This window comes from Coregonus clupeaformis, chromosome 1 (assembly GCF_020615455.1).
Source record: "Coregonus clupeaformis isolate EN_2021a chromosome 1, ASM2061545v1, whole genome shotgun sequence".
NCBI classification, from domain to species: domain Eukaryota; kingdom Metazoa; phylum Chordata; class Actinopteri; order Salmoniformes; family Salmonidae; genus Coregonus; species Coregonus clupeaformis.
This window is the reverse complement of record NC_059192.1, coordinates 35,044,091-35,067,540: the sequence shown is the minus strand read 5'-3', so window position 1 is coordinate 35,067,540 and position 23,450 is coordinate 35,044,091. Positions and strand designations below refer to the sequence as shown.

The 23,450-nt window shown below is 42.3% G+C and overlaps 2 protein-coding genes across 6 annotated transcripts in view; both read left to right on the top strand.

Annotated features, from left to right (window-relative positions):
- Window positions 1-1,710: 1,710 nt before the first annotated feature.
- decr2 (2,4-dienoyl CoA reductase 2, peroxisomal) lies at window positions 1,711-6,340 on the top strand. 3 transcript variants are annotated; one of them, XM_041877378.1, is made up of 10 exons: window positions 1,711-1,929; window positions 2,599-2,715; window positions 3,083-3,151; window positions 3,589-3,640; window positions 3,763-3,898; window positions 4,317-4,441; window positions 4,628-4,721; window positions 4,924-5,028; window positions 5,335-5,523; window positions 5,877-6,340. In XM_041877378.1, the coding sequence occupies exons 2-10, from the start codon at window positions 2,618-2,620 to the stop codon at window positions 5,909-5,911; spliced, it is 903 nt and encodes a 300-aa protein (XP_041733312.1). In that variant the 5' UTR covers window positions 1,711-1,929; window positions 2,599-2,617; the 3' UTR covers window positions 5,912-6,340. The 3 variants fall into 3 exon arrangements, with proteins under 3 accessions (XP_041733312.1, XP_041733305.1, XP_041733321.1); XM_041877371.1 differs by having other exon boundaries at window positions 2,595-2,715; XM_041877387.1 differs by having other exon boundaries at window positions 2,595-2,715; window positions 5,335-5,576.
- Window positions 6,341-8,566: 2,226 nt separating this feature from the next.
- rab11fip3 (RAB11 family interacting protein 3 (class II)) overlaps window positions 8,567-23,450 on the top strand; it is a 52,959-nt gene continuing 38,075 nt past the window's right edge. Inside the window, exons 1-2 of one of the 3 annotated variants that reach the window (XM_045220840.1) lie at window positions 8,567-8,854; window positions 9,405-11,918. In XM_045220840.1, coding sequence (XP_045076775.1) covers window positions 10,254-11,918 — 1,665 coding nt within the window. In that variant the 5' untranslated portion in view covers window positions 8,567-8,854; window positions 9,405-10,253. Of the gene's footprint in view, window positions 11,919-23,450 lie in introns of all 3 variants that reach the window. The other 2 variants (XM_045220846.1, XM_045220848.1) reach the window with 2 other exon arrangements.

The window sequence follows — 23,450 nt, the reverse complement described above, 5'->3', positions numbered from 1 at the left end:
TAGCATCGATCACTACTACATTGTTGCATTATAACAACACATCACCTCACTATCTGGAGTCAGAAAACTTTTGATCAAACTGTCCAGGCTGGCATGCATTAATGGAGACTGTTGGCATACACACAGCCTAAGTGCTTTGGATTTATTAGTCCTGAACTATCTGAGGGATCCATTTCACAGTGCTCTTCCCGTCAATAAAATACCTAAATTCAGATTGAGAGAAAGCCAACCACCATCTGAATGTACTCTGATGAGCATCGATCCCCGGAAACTAATATCATTCACCAGCTAAATCTGGTGTCAGTTTACCAGCTATAACACTCCCTGGTGCCATCCTAAAAAGCTGAGGGTAATAGGAGATGAACTAAGGGATCAATGGTTTTCCACATCCCTCTGATTTGGAAAAGGAGGTAATGTTTTGTAAAGTGGGAGGGAATACCAGAAATACTTTTACATCTGGTTATGAAGAGCCATAAAAGAGACACTGTTATTGCGCTCCCTAAACATGCACAGATACATTTAGATTATAAAATAAAAAAAGCTTTATATTTGTGGGTATCCATCAAATGAAAGCTTCTTTAATGGACACCTAGAATATGGTGTTACTGAAACACTTCTGACAATGAGAACAATGACCTTTTTGTTTCTGTATCTTATCTAAAGGTTCTGCAGTGATTTATTCATTCTGGCCTTGAGGTAGAATTTAGAAACATGTCTATCATGTCTGTGTGAGCCTTGAGGTATTTGTATACTGAACAAAAATAAATACACAACATATAAAGTGTTGGTCCTATGTTTCATGAGCTGAATTAAAATATCCCATAAATGTTCCCTTCGCACAAAAAGCTTATTTCTCTAACATTTTGTTGCCAAATTTGTTTACATTCCGGTTAGTGAGCATGTCTTTGCAAAGATAATCCATCCACCTGACAGGTGTGGCATATCAAGAAGCTGATTAAACAGCATGATCATTACACAGATGCACCTTGTGCTGGGGACAATAAAAGGCCACTCTAAAATGTGCAGTTTTGTCACAAAACACAATGCCACAGATGTCTCAAGTTTTCAGGGAGCGTGCAATTGCCATGCTGACTGCAGGAATGTCCCCCAGAGCTGTAGCCAGAGAATTTAATGTTCATTTCTCTACCATAAACCGCTTCCAAAGTCATTTTAGAGAATTTGGCAGTACGTCCAGCCGGCCTCACAACCGCAGACCAAGTGTAACCACGCCAGCCCAGGACCTCCACATCCGCCTTCTTCACCTGTGGGGTCGTCTGAGACCAGTCACCTGAATTAAACTGAGGAGTATTTCTGTCTGTAATAAAGCCCTTTTGTGGGGGAAAACTAATTTTGATTGGCTGGGCCTGGCTCCCCAGTGGGTGGGCCTATGCCCTCCCAGGCCCACCCATGGCTGTGTCCCTGCCCAATCATGTGAAATCCATAAATTAGGGCCTAATGAATTTATTTAAATTGCTGATTTGCTTATATGAACTGTAACTATTGCATGTTGCGTTTATATATTTTTTCAGTATAGTTTAAGCATCTCAACAGAAAAAACAACACTAGATATTCTATCTCTGCATTTTTATGAATAAGCAAGGAACACATTTTATATCCTCTGCATGGGATGGGAAACTACTGTACGGAATGACAGCATGAGTATGACGTTTGCGCTCTTGAACAGACCACTCTCGAACTACATATCCCAAAATGCACTTGTCGTTTCACAAGAAATAGGTTCAAGGTACAGTACTTTGATGACCAGAGAGCACATTTGCTGTTTGACAATTTTGTGAATTTGTAAACGTCTTCAGTCGCAATTTGTGAAGTAAATCTGCAACAGAGTGCATTTGGTCGTCGAGAGACGTTTGTGCGTCGCTGTCATTACAGAGCAAACGCTACAACAGGAAAAACACAACAACACAGTCGGTGAGTACAACTTTACCACAGATAGAACAATGAGACAGATGTTTTACCGGATGTACAAATCTGAAGCATCCGGTTGGCGTTTCCACTCAACACCAAATTTGGTGATGAGAGGAAGCCCTGTGGCCGGCAGTGGGAAAAGATGGGAGCGAGATGGATTTTGGCCGACATTCTGCTCATTTTCTCATCGATTAAACGTTTGATCTCAATGCAGATTTCTGTTCTCAAAACTAAAATATGTTACGAACATAGTGGACTAAGTTTAGTAGACTTTACTTTTTGCTAAAGTAAAAAAAGAAGAAGGTATTTTAGTAGTGCAAGGGCGAATTGAGCTATTGCACACGAGCACTTAACAGACTAAGCGTTCCCTAACGGAAATATGCAAATACATACTAGAACGCGCCAATAGGATCTCGTTAGCTCGTGCTTGGCTCTGCCCATCTCCTTGCTTGTTCTGCCCACTATGATTCATTTGCTCCCATTGGAAACGACTGGCTGTGGGTTATCTTTGGGTTATACAAATATCTTTCACTTTACTTCGTCAACTTAACATTCTTCCATGCATTTCCACTGCAGTCTACAATGCACCAAATGTCCCAGCGATTGCTACATAGGACATTGCACAAAGTGTGCCTTAAAAGTGTAATGAATTCATATTTTTGTTCCAGCCAGGCTCCTTTGGAACATCAGTATGGCAGAGCCACAGAGGGTGGGAGATGTGCCTGAGGATGTAGACACAGATGACTGCATGACTTCATACACTCACATTTACAGTCCAGATTTACTCAAGTAAGTGGAAATGCAACCTTAACGTACCAACTGTACTTGAGCTGTGCATTGTCACTTGGAACAAAAGTAGTCCCGTGTAGCTCAGTTGGTAGAGCATGGCACTTGCAACGCCAGGGTTGTGGGTTCGATTCCCACGGGGGACCAGTATTAAAAAATAAAACATGTATGCACTCACTAACTGTAAGTCACTCTGGATAAGAGTGTCTGCTAAATGACTATAATGTATAATGTAACAAAAGCAATGGCCAGTAGATTTTATAAGTAAATGTTACTACCATTAGTGATGTAATAGGAAAAGATGACAGACATAGGGCCCTCTGTATAATACCGGTACTGTACATAATTTTGTAACAATATATTTTCACAGAGACCAAGTGGCGTTCATAACTGGAGGGGGATCTGGAATTGGACTACGCATAGCTGAAGTGCTCATGAGGTGCTGTACCTGGAGTCTCTGACGTACTCCTCCATGCTCCCTGAGACTGTACTTTAACCCTCTGGTTGTGTTATCACGGCCTGTGTCTGCCTATCTTCTCTCACCTCTTACCTATAGAGCATGTCACTCTTCACCTAAGACGTTGAATGATGCCTGTCACCTTTGGCTTCTTGGTACATCACATGATCTCAGCCTTAACCTTGCACCTTTCACTTGACATGTCCATACATCCCTCACCCCTCATCTATCACATTCCCATGGCCTTGTACTTTGCCTACACCAGGGACTGCTTACGTTATGCCACTGTGTTCTACCTATAGCTTACCTGTGTCATCCGCAACCTACCATTAGAGACAACTCAAACCTTATGCAGCATGTCATCACACACAGAACATCTTGTCCCTCACCCCTAACCTCTCACCTTTCGTGTCTTTCAGGCACGGCTGTGACACAGTGATTGCCAGCAGAAACTTTGAAAAGCTCACAGAGGTCACTACCCTTATATCTTGTAAACAAGTAGACCAAACAAAAAACTATGTTGATTTAATGAATAAACTTTAAATAAATGTTGATTTATCATGCTGATGTATATAGTCTGTGTTTTCTTCCAGGCTGCTAAGAAGCTGACGGCAGCGACGGGACGCCACTGTCTCCCTCTGACCATTGACGTGCGACAGCCCCAGACCATCTCCGCTGCAGTGGACGAGACGCTGAAAGAGCTGGGCAGGATTGATATCCTCATTAATAGTATGTAGAATACACACGTGTGCACAGACAGACGTGCATGCACCCACCCACACACACAAATTGGATCTGCTGTGAAATTGTGTGCGAAATTGATTGTGAAGCCATGATGGGGTGAAAGCAGTGTAATTTTGTTTTAATTATTGCATTTTCTCAAGCTATATCTATCTCTCTTTATCAACTGTTCTGGCTTTTATCATTTTTGTTACCCTTGATAAATAATAATTTTAAAAACGGCCCTTCCTTATACAAGTAAATAACTTGATTTGCATTTCACGATATTTCAATCTGTCTCTCTTTATCTGAACTTCCTCTCCATTTGTACATTTTCATTTTAATACCCAATTTCTAATTGAAACGTGTTAACGTTGGTTGTTTGAAATATGTAAGGAACTGTGTAGCAATCTATTTTATTTTATAGATGCTGCTGGAAACTTCCTGTGCCCTGCTACCTCCCTCTCATTCAATGCCTTCAAGACAGTCTTGGAGATAGACACCATGGGTACATTTAACACCAGCAAGGTGGTCTATGAGAAGTGGTTCAAGGTACAGCACACTTTCAGTATGCACTGAGATTTTTCAATCAATTTCCTTCAATCTAACTATCTACCTTTTTGCGTGACTTGCATGGATATTCCTGTTTGGTTTTCATTGTTGTGCTATTACCTCAGATAGTCATACTTCTGTTAAAATGTATGGATAGACTTGATCATGTCTGATGTTTGTGTTCAGGACCACGGGGGTGCCATTGTAAACATCTCTGCCACCCTCGGCTACAGGGGTCAGGCACTCCAGGTGCATGCTGGCTCTGCCAAGGCTGCCAATGGTAAGAAACGTTACAGTGTTATCACTATATGATTGTTACTATATTGTTATGTTTTTATTTGGTTGTATGTATTTGGTAGAAATGGCTGTAGTCTTTAGGTGATTCAGCACTATTTCTCAGATATAACAGCAAGCCCACTAACAACTTCCCCCCTCTTTATTCATCCCACTACCCTTTTTCTGTTCACATCTCTCTCCCCCAGATGCCATGACCAAGCACCTGGCCGTTGAGTGGGGACCAAGTGGGGTAAGGGTTAACACCCTAGCACCAGGTCCTATTTCGGGGACAGAGGGCTTCCGTAGGCTGGGTAAGGATCTGTGGCTGCCTGGCTGGGATTTGATAAACGCGTTTGATTGATTAAGGCATGTGCCAAACTCACACATGGCCACACTTACTTTTTAGTAATAAATCTTGCCACTCTTTTCTACCTTTTAATGAAGTAGGTTTTAGTATTCACTTGATTAAGTAGATCTGGGTAATGATGTGTTATTTCTATGCTAGTGAGGTCAAAGTTATCAAGAGCAGAGCCTTAGGAGAGGTAAACTAAATGAAGTCCTCTTCAGTCTCATTTCTCTGTGCACCCCCCCCCCCCTCCTCTCTCTCTTGTCTTCAGGTGGCAACAGAGCAGACAGCATGGGCGCCTTCTCATCCATTCCACTGCAGCGGGCAGGCAACAAGACTGAGATGGCCCACAGCGTGCTGTTCCTGGCCAGCCGCGCCTCCTCCTATGTGACGGGCCACATCATGGTGGCTGACGGCGGGAGCTGGCTCACCTCAGCCAATGACGTGTCCATGCTGCTCGGTATAGCTTCCTCTCAATCTGCTAAACTCTGACACGCCCTCCCCCCGTCCCAGGTGTGTAGGACAGGAAAGGAGGTGGAGCTGTAGGTCTAGGAGAGGAGAACGTTGTGAAGTGTGTTGTGGATAAGTAGAGTGCATTTATCTTTAATCTAAATATTTTTCTGGAGTAGTGGCATAGATATAGGGGTGGTGTTTTGCCCTGAGTTGGACAACTGATTGCTTAATTTGTCTGGCTTGTGTTCCATTTTAGTCTGTGGCCTTTTGCCTAAGGACACTTTAGATAGAGAAGCATTGACTTATTATTTGATATGCAGATACTGTCTTCAAATTAAATAGTGTTTATTTTGCTTTCAGGCTATTGGTCAGCTGAACTGAAGAGAGACAAGTAGATGGTGAAGATGAAGTGGCAGATTTGGAATAATCTGCTAAATCAATGGATTTGCCATGTAAGATCTTTGAGACTGGAAACCTAGCATAGCTGATAGTGGTTAAGTGGACAATAGGAGGTAAACACAAAAATATTGACTGAAAAATATTGACCTAAAAAGACATGTTGAAAACAGGATAGATGGGCCAAATCATGTTTCAAGTGTTGGATAATTTGAGTTAATCCACAACATTTTTTATATTCTAATTACTAACTACTTTCAATAACTACTTTGGATTAAGAATCAATATGTTGATGAATGTGATTAGTAAAGTCGCCTTCTGTAGTTGTTGAATTATGTAGGCTAGTTGTTGAAATTACATTGTAAAGCACTTACAATTTCCATAAACAATGTCCAGAACTTTTCCTAATAAACCTTGACATAATGACATTTAAAAACTCTGCCTGCATTTTGAATATCACAACACTTTTCTAACCTCATCATACATGTACTGAACTTGAGTATTCAAAATGACTCCTTCAAGCAAACACTCAGTTTTGACATAAGCCTGCACTACTGTATGTCCATATAAACGGTGAAAGAAACAGTAGCACCAATAGCATAGCCAGAGAGATTATACATTTTTTATTAACTAAAATCCGCCGGAGGGGGGCGCCAACGTACAATGCAGTAGAAATTGGCACCTTTGCTTAGGATTCAATGTGTGTAGTGTTGCTCAGATGTTAAACTTATTCTCAATATACCCTTTACATTATTCGTTCACCATTATCATGCTAAACAAAGCCCAAGAAAACCAAGAACATTTAATCTAATGCCTACATGAGAAAGGCCGGGTACCACTCACAATCACTGTTGGCTGCAGGCAGCGTGTCGTAGCAGAGGGATGAGGTCACTGGGACTGACCAGCTACGCCAGCAGATGCAACAGTGTTTGGACCTGCACTTGAAGGAGAACGTTCCTCCCTCTCTGCTGCTGCTCTCCAGAGCTATGTACTTGACTGACATCAAACCCATTATACCTATCATATCCCCTGTACCCAAACTAGAGGTAAGACATCATACCCCATGTACCTAGGGCTGTTACGCTGACCGTATTACCGCCACACCGGCGTTCACGAGTCATGACGGAAGTCAAATTCCACGTGACCGTTTAGTCATGGTAGTCCCCTGTAGCTCAGTTGGTAGAGCACGGCGCTTGCAATGCCAGGGTTGTGGGTTCGTTTCCCACGGGGGGCCTGTATGAAAAATGTATACACTAACAGAGTCGTCTGCTAAATGACTCAAATGTAAATGTGCTAGTTGAAGTCTTTTGGAGAATGTGCATTGCCATGGATGTAAAAAATACACACCATGACCAAAAGTATGTGGACACCTGCTCATGGAACATCTCATTCCAAAATCATGGGCATTAATATGGAGTTGGTCACCCCTTTGCTGCTATAACAGCCTCCACTCTTCTGGGAAGGCTTTCCACTAGATGTTGGAACATTGCTTCCATTCAGAGCATTAGTGAGGTTGGGCACTGATGTTGGGCGATTAGGCCTGGCTCGCAGTTGGCGTTCCAATTCATCCCAAAGGTGTTCGATGGGGTTGAGGTCAGGGCTCTGTGCAGGCCAGTCAAGTTCTTCTACACCGATCTCAAAAACCATTTCTGTATGGACCTCACTTGTGCACGGGGGCATTGTCATGCTGAAACAGCAAAAGGGCTTTAAACTTGCCACAGAATTGTCTAGAATGTCATTGTATGCTGTAGCGGTAAGATTTCCCTTCACTGGAACTAAGGGGCCTAGCCCGAACCATGAAAAACAGCCACAGACCATTATTCCTCCTCCACCAAACTTTACAGTTGGCACTATGCATTGGGGCAGGTAGCATTCTCCTGGCATCCACCAAACCCAGATTTGTCAGTCGGACTGCCAGATGGTGAAGCGTGATACTCCAGAGAATGCATTTCCAATGCTCCAGAGTCCAATGGCAGCGAGCTTTACACCACTCCAGCCGACGCTTGGCATTGCGCTTGGTGATCTTAGGCTTGTGTGCGGCTGCTTGGCCATGGAAACCCATTTAATGAAGTTCCCGATGAACAGTTATTGTGCTGACGTTGCTTCCAGAGGCAGTTTGGAACTCTGTAGTGAGTGTTGCAACCGAGGACAGATTATTTTTATGCACTACGCGCTTCAGCACACGGCAGTTCTGTGAGCTTGCGGCTGAGCCATTGTTGCTCCTAGATGTTTCCACTTCACAATAACAGCACTTACAGTTGACCAAAGCAGCTCTAGCAGTGCAGCAATTTTATGAACTGACTTGTTGGAAAGGTGGCATCCTATGACTGCCATGTTGAAAGTCACTGAGCTCTTCAGTAAGGCCATTCTACTGCCAATGTTTGGCTATGGAGATTGCATGGCTGTGTGCTCGATTTTATACACCTGTCAGCAACGGGTGTGGCAGAAATAGCCGAATCCATTAATTTGAAGGGGTGTCCACATACTTTTGTATATATAGTGTATGAGATTAACAATGATTAGACAATGCAATTAAAAGCCTACACAGAGGTATTTTGGACTGCGGTTCGTTCTATGCGCGTGCGTGAAACGTCACCGCTGTATGCGGCTGAGGGATGGTAGGGGCCGGGCATTTGCTGCTGATGCTGATGACAGTGTGAACGCCCTCTGCGCTCCTTTATATCGTTATACCTCAGCGCTGTAATCACGGTTTGGAAATGTGGCAACATATTTTGTATGCTTGACACATCCAGAAGCATCTTCAGACGGGAATCATGTCTTTGGAGAGCGTTCGGATAGTAAATACATTTCGGGAGGCCGGGAAAAGCTGAAGACATTTTAAGCAAGCAGACTGTATTTGTTCCTGACACAGGTGGATGATTCTTGGAATATAGCTGGCTAGCTATCTTGGAAACGTCTGGAGAAAAACACAAAACGCGGATGTAAATGAGAATTATCGTCAAAACGAATAAACTGATTTAACTGGGAAAAGGAAATTAGCTAAAGATCTTCATATTCAGTCTAATTTTGCTTCATAATCAGAGATTGACGAATTGGCTTGTTAGCTAGCTAGTTAACAAGCTAACTAGCTCGAGCTTCCTACAAATATATTATAGGGATGCTCGGAAGCATTAGCGTTAAATCAATGTTAATATTGCCAAACATGTTATTGTCAGTCAGCAAGCATGGACATTCTTTACATGGAGTTCAGCGTTGCTAGCTAACTAGCTAGTTAGCAAGCTAGCTATTTATTTACTCGAAGGTTGACGTAATATAATCCACTGTCAAGTTAAACACATCTCGCATTGGCAAAAAAAGCTAGCTAGCTGGTTAACCAGTTAGTTAAAATGGTCACACTTTACAACCAAATTGTGGATAACCCAGTGGCAGTGCCACCTATTAGCACATGTTAAAAGTAGTTCAACGTTGGTGATATTTAGCTATTATTGCTTCCAATTTAGAGCATTAATCCCATGTTCTGTTTATTTTCAGACTGAAGTGTTTGGCAGTCAGCTGTATTAGCAAGACGATGCTTGACAACAACCGGGGCAACTGACAGCTAGAATTACTCTGTCCCAATGATGCTGGAGATGATGACAGTGAATTTATGTTTAGGTAACACGTCATTTGCTTCCGTTTTCCTTGGTCAAATTTGACAATTTTCTATCAAGCTAAACTGATCAAGTCCCCTTCTATCACAGGAACTCATATTTTTGTGTGTGATGTCACTTCATCTTTTTTTGTGATAATATAGTCCTTGTATGACATTAGCATAGAATTAGGAATTAGAATACTAGCTATTATAATAGAGTAATTTAATAGGATCGATATGGACATTTGCCTGTTGCCTCAGTAATATTTAGGTTCTTAGAACATTTCTATTTAGTCTGTGCTATTTTGCTAAGCCACATGTCACCAATGTATCTGTTGCATTCCAAAGTATAAATCAAAGTTCATAATTCTATGGAATGAATTATACGTTTTTCTGAAAATGCACATTGGAGTAGTTGTTGACAACATTTTTTAAAAAATGCATGGTTAGTCACTGTGAATGCATGAGTAGTGGATCATTATGGCAAGTAGACATATCAACGAATATAGGGAGTGCACTGGTTGTAAGAACTAAGGTGTTTACACAGTGCTGAGTTGTCATAAATTCAGAGCTAGACAGGCAGTTATTTTTTATTTACCATCATGCAAAATTTGCCTATGGATCTCATCAAGGATGTCGACTACCATGTGTAGAATAACAATATTGAAATTGAGGAAGAATTTGATTTTGACTTTCAAATAAGAGGAATTATAAGCTTTCTCACATTTGCTCAGGAATTATCTACTTAAATGGAACAGACTCTGATGTCTAGCCCTCAGGGGCATTCCGAGTGGGATCCAGAAGGCACAAGCTCCCATGGATTCATCCTCATGGATTCAGACAAAGGAGCCATAATGCCTCAGAGAAAAGGTGGTCAGACAGTTTTGGATTTCCAGAAAGTTGACCAGGATGTATCTCTATGCCTGGAAGAGCTTTTCCAGGAGAACGCCTTAAATTTAGACAGTCTTTTCAGGACCTCCAGTTACTCTGGTGGAGACAAGATTTTGCCATGGGAGGGAGATCAATCTAATAATTCCCAAGATGTTCCCCTGGACAAACCTGCAGAGTTATCGCCTCTCAAATACAAAATTGAGGAACATAACAATGTAAGTGACAGTCCTCTACCTGGGCTGTTATTCTCCAAAACCACTGATTTGCTCAGGGATAACTCAGCCTGCGAGGAACTAAATTCCCTGCAATATCCACCTGTGAGTGTCACAGACCCAGTTACCTGTCACAAGGAGCTGATAACCCTCAGTGAACCTCCTTCCCCTGTGAAGGTTTCAGATAGGACTCCTTCCTCTTTGTTGGTAGATCACCTCTCATCTGAATACTTCCCCTTCTCACCCAGCCCTGCCCCTTCAGGTGAGGTGAACCCACAGGGTGTCAGTAAGGAGCTTTTACTCCTGTCACTGGATGAGGACAGAGGCCTCCCTCCTGCTTTACAGGGCGGGGAGACTGTGTCACCTGAAACCGGGGACAAAGGTTTATTCCTGGAACATGTGACTGATCTGCCCACAGTCAGTAACATTACCCCTGAAGGTTTACCTGAGAGCAGCCTCTCACACGACGCCATCCCTACTGACTGCGCTAGCGAATCGCCAGCGGTTCAGGTGGGATCTGTGCCTTTGCTGGATCTGGAGGTTCCCGACTGTGACAGCTGCCTCAGCCTCTGCCCTACTCATCTTGACTCGCCTACCTGCACAGGTGCTCCATCACCTGCAGAGGATTCAGAGCAGGAACACACATTGGCTACTGCAATCCTGACTCTCTCAGAGCACAGAGGTGAGGGGGACTCGTCCCTCCTTCTGAACTCTTCACCATCGATTGAACCGCTGTCGCCAAAGTTCCTCTCCAACGGAGATGCTTCGGTCCTTGGTCACCTGCCCAGTGGCTGCAGCTCCGAGGAGAATGGCCCCCAGGATTTGATGGAAGACAAAATTATCTTTGATTTCACCAAACATGAGGGAGAGGAGGAAATGGCTCTGGATCAGTGCTTGACCTCAGATGCACTGCCCGATGAGGAAATGTGGGACTTGAAACCACCCAAGGCTATACAGGGTGACAGTGTTCCTGCTTTACAAACTGAACAGCGCGATGGGGAAAGGTTGGCAGACTTGGACCTGTTTGCCGGAACCACAGATTTTCACAAACGTGATAGTTTTGATTGCCCGGTTCTGGAGTTGAATGGTTCGTCTTCTGACTCTGGATGGACTAGTGAACAAACAGTGGAGACGCTGTCACTCTCTACGATGGTGGGGTCTGACTCCATGGCTGTGGTCCCCATAGTGAATCGGAGAGAGGAAGACCCGTCACCTCTGAAGGCAGTGTTTGACGCTCTAGACCAGGATGGGGATGGATTTGTACGCATTGAGGAGTTTATGGAGTTTGCTGCTACCTATGGGGCTGACCAGGTGAGACACACTACTTTTTTGATTTTTGTCTGTGTGTTGTTTTTGCTATTCAGTTCCCAGTCAATGCATGAGGGAGTGTAAGGTCATGGTGAATTGGTAATCTGAAAGGTTCTGTATGCTTGTTAACCAAGAGATCATAAGAGACTCATTCTGTCTATTGATTTTCCGCTTTACTTTAGAGAGCTTCCTGTAAAAGCTTAGTTAATTCCATCAACTGTAATCCATCCCTCTGATGTCAGTGTTTCCTAAAAGGGCGAGAGGCTTTTATTTGTAGGCTATTTTGGAACAAATACTAGGCAGCCAAGCTAACTGGTAGGCCTCTGTTAATGCCCATTATTACAACTAGTTTCACATAGAGTAAGAGGAGCCTAGATTATAAACGTCAGGTAACAGGTTCTCACATGGAATAGGCATACACTCTTATTTGTTATTTTCCACGAAGAGGGAAAGCACTGGGGGGTTTATGTTAGCCCGAAATGCAATAGAACCCAGGAAACCTGAGCTCCAGGACTTTGGTGTACGATACTGAAGAACACCAGGCTATTTTATAATTCAAACCCTAAACGTAGCATAAAGGCCGGCAGATGGCGATATTGAGTCGTGTCATCTTACCGTCCAAACTCATTGTATGCAGCCTGCAATACATTCGTATCCCTCGTGGACCGGTTCGTACCTAAAACATTCCCCATTGGCTTAGATAGGCTTACATTTCCTCCTTAACTGTATTTAATGGCGAGAAGGCGGAAAAAAACTGGGAAAATATGCGTACTTTCCTTATGAATCAACATTTTCCACCACCATGCTAGTGGCGAAATGCTAATCCCGGTTGTGTATCGTGTTCAGCCAATCAAGTTGCAGCAGTCTTTTTTCACCCATAACCTCTTAAGAATCTGACCCTATTTTTCAGTTTTTGCCTAAAATGACCCAAATCTAACTGCCTGTAGCTCAGGACCTGAAGCAAGGATATGCATATTCTTGATACCATTTGAAAGGAAACACTTTGAAGTTTGTGGAAATGTGAAATTAATGTAGGAGAATATAACACATTAGATCTGGTAAAAGATAATACAAACAAAATAACATGCATCTTTTTGTTATTTTTGTTCCATCATCTTTGAAATGCAAGAGAAAGGCCACAATATAATATTGCAGTTTAGACGCAATTTAGATTTTGGCCACTAGATGGCAGCAGTGTGTGTGCAAAGTTTCAGATTGATCCAGGGAAGCATTGCAATACTGGACTATTTTGTATCAGGTCTGCCCAAATGTGCCGAATTGGTCAATTGATACATTTTCAAGTACATAACTATAGAGAACATACATTTTGTATTACCATATCATTTTTGTAAGTTTACACACTCCCAGGAATGTCATACATGATGGATCATTAGCTTATACACTAACTTTCACACATCTCGATGGCCGGGCGGGGTGGGTCTGGAGCCAGAGACAGCAGGGGTTCAAACTGTAGAACCCAGTTCCTACATTTGAATATAAAAATGGATTTTATCAAACAAAACTATGCTACATTTTATCTCTGGGACCCTTAGGATGACAAATCAGAGCAAGATTACTGAATGTAAGTACATTATTTACCTTCAGAGGTGAATGTATCAAACCAGTTGCGTGATACGTTTTTTGTTGTTGTGCACTCTCATCACCGTCCTGTATACGGGACACCGATCCCGTAGAGGTTAACCTAACGCAGCGCGGTATCGCGGAAAACCAAGACTGTTCTCAGGCCGGCGGGTCTGCCGGTTTTGACTAGCAGAAGTGACTTTTCGCAGCAGGTTAGGAGAATTAGCGTGGCAGGTTAGGAGAATTAGGGTTAAGGTTAGGAAAAGGGTTAGGGCTAGCTAAAATGCTAAAAATTGACCCTGGCGTGACTCGAACATAACATATCTAGCTACAACCAGGTCTGCCCTGAGAACAATCTTGGTTTCCACAAATGTAACCGGATTGGCTGAACACGATACACAACATCTGTAATTAGCATTTAGCCACTCTAGCATGGTGATGGAAAATGGTGTTTCATAAGGAAAGTACTTATATTTCCCCAGTTTTTTTCCGCCTTCTCGCCATTAAATAAGGTGAAGGAGGAAATCGAAGCCTATTCAGCCTGAATGGAGAATGTTTTTTGTACGAACCGGTCTATAAGGGATACAAATGTATTGCCGGCTGCATACAATGCGTTTGGACAGTAAGATGACATGACTCAATATCGCCATCTGCCGGCCGTTGGGCTACCCTAAATGCAAACCTCCAGCTTTGCATTTATCAGCAATAGCAGTAAACTAGGCTTCAATGGGTCACAAAGGGTTTGTGAACACACTATTGAAACATGATCAGACGAGGCTTGAGAGTAATTTCATGCTTTATAGCTTGGGTTTGAAGTGAATTATCTGAGGATGAACTCAAGGCACTTATTCCCTTCATACCACAACTGTTAAACCCAGAGAATGCTAATTGGCCAATGGAGTCGAGAATAGATTTGGCCAACACTGCCACTCATTTTAAAACCTTGTTTGGATTAATATTTCGCCTAATCTCTCATTGGTCAGTGTTTAATAGCTGGGATTTGGCATGAATATCGCGATAAATCTGAAGGGAAATATACGGGCTGAAATGAATTCTGACAAGGCAGGCCTGGTACCTCCAGCCCTCTTATTCTACAAAACAAGCCACACTGATGACCAAATCTGCCCATAGGCAACATACCTCACCCCATTGTACTGGATAATCTCATGTGTAATGGCTGCTCCATTCTGCCCCAGCTATGACCTTCACCCATTCTCCATCCCAGGCATCTTGCTCTACACCCAAACGTATCACTTAAATTCTGTGGTTTTACTTCGCTAGGAAGTGAGGCCAATTTAAAGAAAAACACAAAAATGCCTTCCACAGCTGTTGGGCGGTGAAAGGTGTAAAATAAATAATTTGATTGACATCCATCCCTTTTTGTGAAAATAATTGTAGTTGGGGAGATGTAGGTATAGGCTAGAGTTTCCCCTTTAGTTTTTTTTCATAGTCCTTTGGTTTTACTCAGAAACCACCCTGCTTTATTCCTCTGCAAGGCCATGGAGTTCATTTGATTATTTGTCTAGGAGAACATGGCTGGGCCAAGGTGTTGGATGTGGTTATATGTACACTAAAAGCTCAGTTTAGTACATAAACAATAAAGTAAAAAAAGGTGTCAGGTTCGTTCCTCTGTTGTCCAACATTCTTGTCTTTGTGCCAGTCCCAAAGGTCTGTTTCCACTACCGTTCAAAAGTTTGGGGTCACTTAGAAATGTCCTTGTTTTCCATGAAAACATACATGAAATTAGTTTGAATATAGCAAAATGCATAGGAAATGTAGTCATTGACCAGGTTAGAAATAATTATTTTTAATTGAAATAATAATTGTGTCCTTCAAACTTTGATTTCGTCAAAGAATCCTCCATTTGCAGCAATTACAGCCTTGCAGACCTTTGGCATTCTAGTTGTCAGTTTGTTGAGGTAATCTGAAGAGATTTCACCCCATGCTTCCTGAAGCACCTCCCACAAGTTGGATTGGCTTGATGGGCACTTCTTACGTACCATACGTTCAAGCTGCTCCCACAACAGCTCAATAGGGTTGAGATCCGGTGACTGTGCTGGCCACTCCATTATAGACAGAATACCAGCTGACTGCTTCTTCCCTAAATAGTTATTGCATAGTTTGGAGCTGTGCTTTGGGTCATTGTCCTGTTGTAGGAGGAAATTGGCTCCAATCAAGCGCCGTCCACAGGGTAAGGCATGGCGTTGCAAAATGGAGTGATAGCCTTCCTTCTTCAAGATCCCTTTTACCCTGTACAAATCTCCCACTTTACCACCACCAAAGCACCCCCAGACCATCACATTGCCTCCACCATGCTTGACAGATGGCATCAAGCACTCCTCCAGCATCTTTTAATTTGGTCTGCGTCTCACAAACTTCGATTCATCTGTCCATAACACTTTTTTCCAATCTTCCTCTGTCCAGTGTCTGTGTTCTTTCGCCCATCTTAATCTTTTATTTTTATTGGCCAGTCTGAGATATGGCTTTTTCTTTGCAACTCTGCCTAGAAGGTCAGCATCCCGGAGTCGCCTCTTCACTGTTGACGTTGAGACTGGTGTTTTGCGTGTACTATTTAATGAAGCTGCCAGTTGAGGACCTGTGAGGCGTCTGTTTCTCAAACTAGACACTCTAATGTATTTGTCCTCTTGCTCAGTTGTGCACCGGGGCCTCCCACTCCTCTTTCTATTCTTGTTAGAGTCAGTTTGCGCTGTTCTGTGAAGGGAGTAGTACACAGCATTGTACGAGATCTTCAGTTTCTTGGCAATTTCTCGCATGGAATAGCCTTCATTTCTCAGAACAAGAATAGACTGACGAGTTTCAGAAGAAAGTTATTTGTTTCTGGCCATTTGAGCCTGTTATCAAACCCACAATTGCTGATGCTCCAGATACTCAACTACTTCTTTAATCAGCACAACAGTTTTCAGCTGTGCTAACAATTGCAAAATGGTTTTCTAATGATCAATTAGCCTTTTAAAATGATAAACTTGGATTAGCAAACACAACGTGCCATTGGAACACAGGACTGATGGTTGCTGATAATGGGCCTCTGTACGCCTATGTAGATATTCAATTAAAAATCAGCCGTTTCCAGCTACAATAGCCATTTACAACATTAACAATGTCTACACTGTATTTCTGATCAATTTGATGTTATTTTAATGGCCAAACAAATTGCTTTTCTTTTGAAAACAAGGACATTTCTAAGTGACCCCAAACTTTTGAACGGTAGTGTATAACAAGTAGGCCTAGGCTTACTTCCAGTAAGCACCCAACCTTTCAGTTGCAAATAACGTGCGAAAGGTTGGATGCAAATACCATTGTAACTGGTGACACACACACATTTGCGATTCATTATATTTTCAATGATGACCGTTCCGTATAGGCCTACTTCAGCACATTTAGCCTATCTTGCCAATTGTAGGCTAGTACAGAATTTCAGGACTGACCCTGAATGTGGTTACTGAAAGGAAGATCTTGGAAAGTGGGGGTGAATTTCTTTTTTAGGCAATTAAAGGACTTCCATTGTAGCTTTATCCACAATTCTTTCAGAGGAGACATTCTATTTTGTTAACCTTGTTTCCCTGATTTAGATTTTACCAGGGCGTTTTAAGCACAGATGCACTCTACATTATACAAGTTAGTTAGTGCATAGTGGTTGGCAAACAAAACAGTCACTCAATAAAGAGTCAAACCACCATTTAGGCCTAGTCAAAAAATTGACAGTGGTTTCTTTCCAACGGGAACAGGATAGATTAGCAGGCTCTGTTGCTGGCTGACTAATCGCCTCTTTAAATCCCCTTCCCCCAGTTCAAAACGCCATTGTCACCCCTGTTCTTTCCTGTACACCCCCATAGGTATCTCTGGCTCCCCAGGCCGAGTGGTTAGGGAGGATTAAGTACAACATTGTATTCCCCTGAGTCAGAGGGGCTGTAATGTGGAGGGTACCACCACCTCCCTATGACCCCGTTTTCTGAGAGGGAGGGGGACTGCTTCACTCTCGACCATTATCGTGAGGTACCATATCTTGTTTTTGTGGCACAAGATAACTTAACATTTGGGAAACCCTCCCAGATCGTTGGTGTAGTCTAACACAGTGTTATTCCATGGTGTTTGGTTTCTGATGGACTCTTCCACGAGTAACGCCATTGTATCATTGTGGTTTTCCTGAAGTCCATGTTTATCAAGGATTTGTTTTGGATCGCGAAGCAGGTTGTGCAGATTGATTACCTCAGTGTCTCTCGTTGAACTGAGGTATTGCATGTCTGGTTTCCATGAGCTGTGGGCATGTTTGCGCCCTTTACAGCTTATTCAATTGGTTCTCAGATGTCCGCCTGGCCTATCATGACTAGAAAGAGAGAAAGATGGGCTCAGACTTGTTTGCTTTCTTCATTAAGGAAAGTAAGCAAGCAGTAGACAGACTTATCTCTAGAATTTGAATAATGTTATTTAATGACCTTTTGAGTGGGTTTGGTGTTCGTTGAGTCAAAGACAGTTTGGCATAGGCCTAGTTAGCAACACAACTTTTCCATCCAGTAGGATAGACAGACCTATAGAACCCATACAAGCCCACATAACCTAACCTTATATCTTAGATACCAAAATTAAATGAAAATTCCATTTGTTTTCGGTAAAAGGACAATATGACTAGGCCTAGCTATATACTGATAAAATGTAGGCCTAGTTATTCCCTCCTTGCTCGCCGGTAATACAAGCTTCTGAGTAATTAGGTTGCAGAAATAAAATACTTTTCTGGTGTATTTGTATTTATTATGGATCCCCATTAGCTCTTCCTGGGGTCCAGCAAAATTAAGGCAGTTCATACAATTTTAAAAACATTACAATACATTCACAGATTTCACAACACACTGTGTGCCCTCAGGCCCCTACTCCACCACTACCACATATTTACAGTACAAAATCCATGTGTACGTGTGTGTATAGTGCGTATGTTATCGTGTGTATGCACGACTGAACAGTAGTCCAGGTGTGACAAAACTAGGGCCTGTAGGACCTGCCTTGTTGATAGTGCTGTTAAGGTAGAGCAGCGCTTTATTATGGACATACATCTCCCCGTCTTAGATACTGTTGTATCAATATGTTTTGACCATGACAGTTTACAATCCAGGGTTACTCCAAGCAGTTTAGTCACCTCAACTTGCTCAATTTCCACATTATTTATTACAAGATTTAGTTGAGGTTTAGTGAATAATTTGTCCCAAATACAATGCTTGTAGTTTTAGAAATATTTAGGACTAACTTATTCCTTGCCACCCACTCTGAAACTAACTGCAACTCTTTAAGTGTTGCAGTCATTTCAGTCGCTGTAGTAGCTGACATGTATAGTGTTGAGTCATCCGCATACTCAAAGCCAGTGGCATGTCATTAGTAAAGATTGAAGTAGTAATGGGCCTAGACAGCTGCCCTGGGGAATTCCTGATTCTAATTCTAACAGCCCCCACAATCTTCAATTTCTCTCAGCCAATCATCAGTCATTTGTGTAAGTGCTGTGCTTGTTGAATGTCCTTCTCTATAAGCATGCTGAAAGTTTGTTGTCAATTTGTTTACTGCAAAATAGCATTGTATCTGGTCAAACACAATGTTTTACTACAATAGTTTACTAAGGGTTGGTAACAGGCTAATTGGTTGGCTATTTGAGCCAGTAAAGGGGGCTTTACTATTCTTAGGTAGCGGAATTACTTTTGCTTCCCTCCAAGCCTGGGGGCACACACGTTCTAGTAGGCTTAAATTGAGAAATATGGCAAATAGGAGTGGCAATATCGTCCGCTATTATCCTCAGTAATTTTCCATCCAAGTTGGCAGACCCCGGTGGCTTGTCATTGTTGATAGACAACAATTTTTTCACCTCTTCCACACTCACTTTACGGAATTCAAAATTACAATGCTTGTCTTTCATAATTTGGTCAGATATGCTTGGATGTGTAGTGTCAGCAATTGTTGCTGGCATGTCATGCCTAAATTTGATAATCTTGCCAATTAAAAAATCAATAAAGTAGTTGGCAATATCAGTTGGTTTTGTGATGAATTAACCATGTGATTCAATGAATGAAAGATGCCATGCCACAAACAAAATATAGCCTAAAAAGGTCCATAGAAAGTGAAGGTGTTCAGCATGACAGTGTGGGCAATGGGCATATGACGTTTGTTTACAGCAACTTATTTTATGAATGTGATACATTTTGTCTGTCCTTGTGGCTTTTTATTGTGCCTGTAAGCTTCACAAATCATTTTATTTTCCTTGTGGTGGAAGCTCTTGGCAAGTCTCTAGTGTACCCAAAAACCTTTCACAGGTAGGTATGAGCAGAGGAGAATTAATATCTAACTTAGCTAACTTTACACTGCTAGGCCTGTATAGGACATTCCCTGCATTGACAGTTGTAGATGAGGGAAGCTATTGCATGTACGGTGTGATATCTGATATTTGCATGGATGTCTTGATCCTTTAATGGGACCTCGGAGTTGAATGCAAATCCCATCCCGGAAGCATTCCAGGAAGAGGAGGTGTATGACAATTGTGGTGTGACAATCAGGCAACAGTGTGGATCTGAGGAGAGAAAAGGGAACAAGAAGAGTTGGTAGAGCATGGCGCTTGAAACGCCAGGGTTGTGGGTTTGATTCCCACGGGGGACCAGTATGAAAAAAGTATGAAAATGTAGGAACTCACAACTGTATGACGCTCTGCATAAGAGCGTCTGCTAAATGACTTAAATGTAAATGTATATAGTCCCTCATGGAATTACATTTCACAGTGGCCACGCCCCTCTACTGGGGTACGGATGTAAAAATTCCTCAATCTGCCATTGGCGCCCATACAAATCTGCCTCAAGGTTGCCTTGTTAAATCTGACTGGTGACGATGACATGAATAAGTCAAACGTTTGGACGCCTACTCATTCAAGGGTTTTTCTTAATTTTTACTATTTTCTACATTGTAGAATAATAGTGAAGACATCAACTATGAAATAACACATATGGAATCATGTAGTAACCAAAAAAGTGTTAAACAAATCAAAATATATTAGATTTTAGATTCTTCAAAGTAGTCACCCTTTGCCTTGATGACAGCTTTGCACACTCTTGGCATTCTCTCAACCAGCTTCACCTGGAATGCTTTTCCAACAGTCTTGAAGAAGTTCCCACATATGCTGAGCACTTGTTGGCTGCTTTTCCTTCACTCTGCGGTCCAACTCATCCCAAACCATCTCAATTGGGTTGAGGTCGGATGATTGTGGAGGCCAGGTCATCTGATGCAGCACTCCATCACTCTCCTTCTTGGTCAAATAGCCCTTACACAGCCTGGAGGTGTGTTGGGTCATTGTCCTGTTGAAAACCAAATGATAGTCCCATTAAGCGCAAACCAGATGGGATGGCGTATCGCTGCAGAATGCTTTGGTAGCCATGCTGGTTAAATGTGCCTTGAATTCTAAATAAATCACTGACGGTCTCAACAGCAAAGCAACACCAACACACATCACATCTCCTCCTCCATGCTTCACGGTGGGAACCACACATGCGGAGATCATCCGTTCACTTACCCTGCGTCTCACAAAAACACGGCGGTTGGAACCAAAAATCTCAAATTTGGACTCATCAGACCAAAGGACAGATTTACACTGGTCTAATGTCCATTGCTCGTGTTTCTTGGCCCAAGCAAGTCTCTTCTTTCTTTGCAGCAATTTGACCTTGAAGGCCTGATTCATGCAGTCTCCTCTGAACTGTTGATGTGTCTGTTACTTGAACTCTGTGAAGCATTTATTTGGGCTGCAATTTGAGGCTGGTAAATCTAATGAACTTATCCTCTGCAGCAGAGGTAACTCTGGGTCATCCTTTCCTGTGACGGTCCTCATGAGAGCCAGTTTCATGATAGAGCTTGATGGTTTTTGCGACTGCACTTGAAGAAACTTTAAAAGTTCTGGAAATTCTCCGGATTGACTGACCTTCATGTCTTAAAGTAATGATGGACTGTCATTTTTCTTTGCTTATTTGAGCTGTTCTTGCTATAATATGGACTTGGTATTTTACCAAATAGGGCTATCTTCGGTATACCCAACCCTACCTTGTCACAACACAACTGATTGGCTCAAACGCATTAAGAAGGAAAGAAATTCCACAAATTAACCTTTTAACAAGGCACACTTGTTAATTGAAATGCATTCCAGGTGACTACCTCATGAAGCTGGTTGAGATAATGCCAAGAGTGTGCAAAGCTGTCATCAGGGCAAAGGGTGGCTACTTTGAAGAATCTCAAATATAACATATTTTGATTTAACACTTTTGTTTTGGTTACTAGATGATTCCATATGTGTTATTTCATAGTTTTGATGTCTTCACTATTGTTCTACAATGTAGAAAGTAGTAAAAATAAAGAAACCCTGGAATGAGTAGGTGTGTCCAAACCTTTGACTGGTACTGTATATCATTCACGAGTCACGCCATTTGGATGGGAGCTATAATCCAGTTATAATACTTTTTTTTTTTTTTACTGTGTGCTGTTATTGCTTGAATTCAGGCTTGGCTGAACTGCTTTCAATGGGGAAAGATTGCTTCCGTACCCCACTTCCGTGTTTTCTTTGAAAACGCCACTTTCCTCTATGCTAGAGGAGGACCTGACTAGGGTTGAATATTTTCCCGGTATTTTACAAATGTTCCATCCCGTGAATAAATCACTTTTCTCCCGGATAACCCGGTATTGTGCCGTTATCCAATCCATACAGTTGAAGTCGGAAGTTTACTTACACCTTAGCCAAATACATTTAAACTCAGTTTTTCACAATTCATGACATTTAATCCTAGTAAAAATTCCCTGTCTTAGGTCAGTTAGGGTCACCACTTTATTTTAAGAATGTGAAATGTCAGAATAATAGTAGGGAGAATGATTTATTTCAGCTTTTATTTCTTTCATCACATTCCCAGTGGGTCAGAAGTTTACATACACTCAATTAGTATTTGGTAGCATTGCCTTTCAAATTGTTTAACTTGGGTCAAACGTTTCGGGTAGCCTTCCACAAGCTTCCCACAATAAGTTGGGTGAATTTTGGCCCATTTCTCCTGACAGAGCTGGTGTAACTGAGTCAGGTTTGTAGGCCTCCTTGCTCGCACACGCTTTTTCAGTTCTGCCCACACATTTTCTATATGATTTAAGGTCAGGGCTTTGTGATGGCCACTCCAATACCTTGACTTTGTTGTCCTTAAGCCATTTTGCCACAACTTTGGAAGTATGCTTGGGGTCATTGTCCATTTGGAAGACCCATTTGCGACCAAGCTTTAACTTCCTGACTGATGTCTTGAGATGTTTCTTCAATATATCCACATAATTTTCCTTCCTCATGATGCCATCTATTTTGTGAAGTGCACCAGTCCCTCCTGCAGCAAAGCACCCCCACAGCATGATGCTGCCACCCCCGTGCTTCACGGTTGGGATGGTGTTCTTCGGCTTGCAAGCAACCCCCTTTTTCCTCCAAACATAACGATGGTCATTATGGCCAAACCATTCTATTTTTGTTTCATCAGACCAGAGGACATTTCTCCAAAAAGTACGATCTTTGTCCCCATGTGCAGTTGCAAACCGTCATCTGGCTTTTTAATGGTGGTTTTGGAGCAGTGGCTTCTTCCTTGCTGAGCGGCCTTTCAGGTTATGTCGATATAGGACTCCTTTTACTGTGGATATAGATACTTTTGTACCTGTTTCCTCCAGCATCTTCACAAGGTCCTTTGCTGTTGTTCTGGGATTGATTTGCACTTCGCACCAAAGTACGTTCATCACTAGAAGACAGAATGCGTGTCCTTCCTGAGTGGTATGGCGGCTGCGTGGTCCCATGGTGTTTATACTTGCGTACTATTGTTTGTACAGATGAACGTGGTACCTTCAGGCGTTTGGAAATTGCTCCCAAGGATGAACCAGATTTGTGGAGGTCTACAATTTTTTTTCTGAGGTCTT

Coding starts and splice junctions, on each gene's coding strand:
- decr2 (XM_041877378.1), top strand. CDS start 2,618: ATGGCAGAGCCACAGAGGGTGGGAGATGTGCCTGAGGATGTAGACACA. Junction 2,716..3,082: donor TACAGTCCAGATTTACTCAA/GTAAGTGGAAAT, acceptor ATATTTTCACAG/AGACCAAGTGGCGTTCATAA. Junction 3,152..3,588: donor ATAGCTGAAGTGCTCATGAG/GTGCTGTACCTG, acceptor CGTGTCTTTCAG/GCACGGCTGTGACACAGTGA.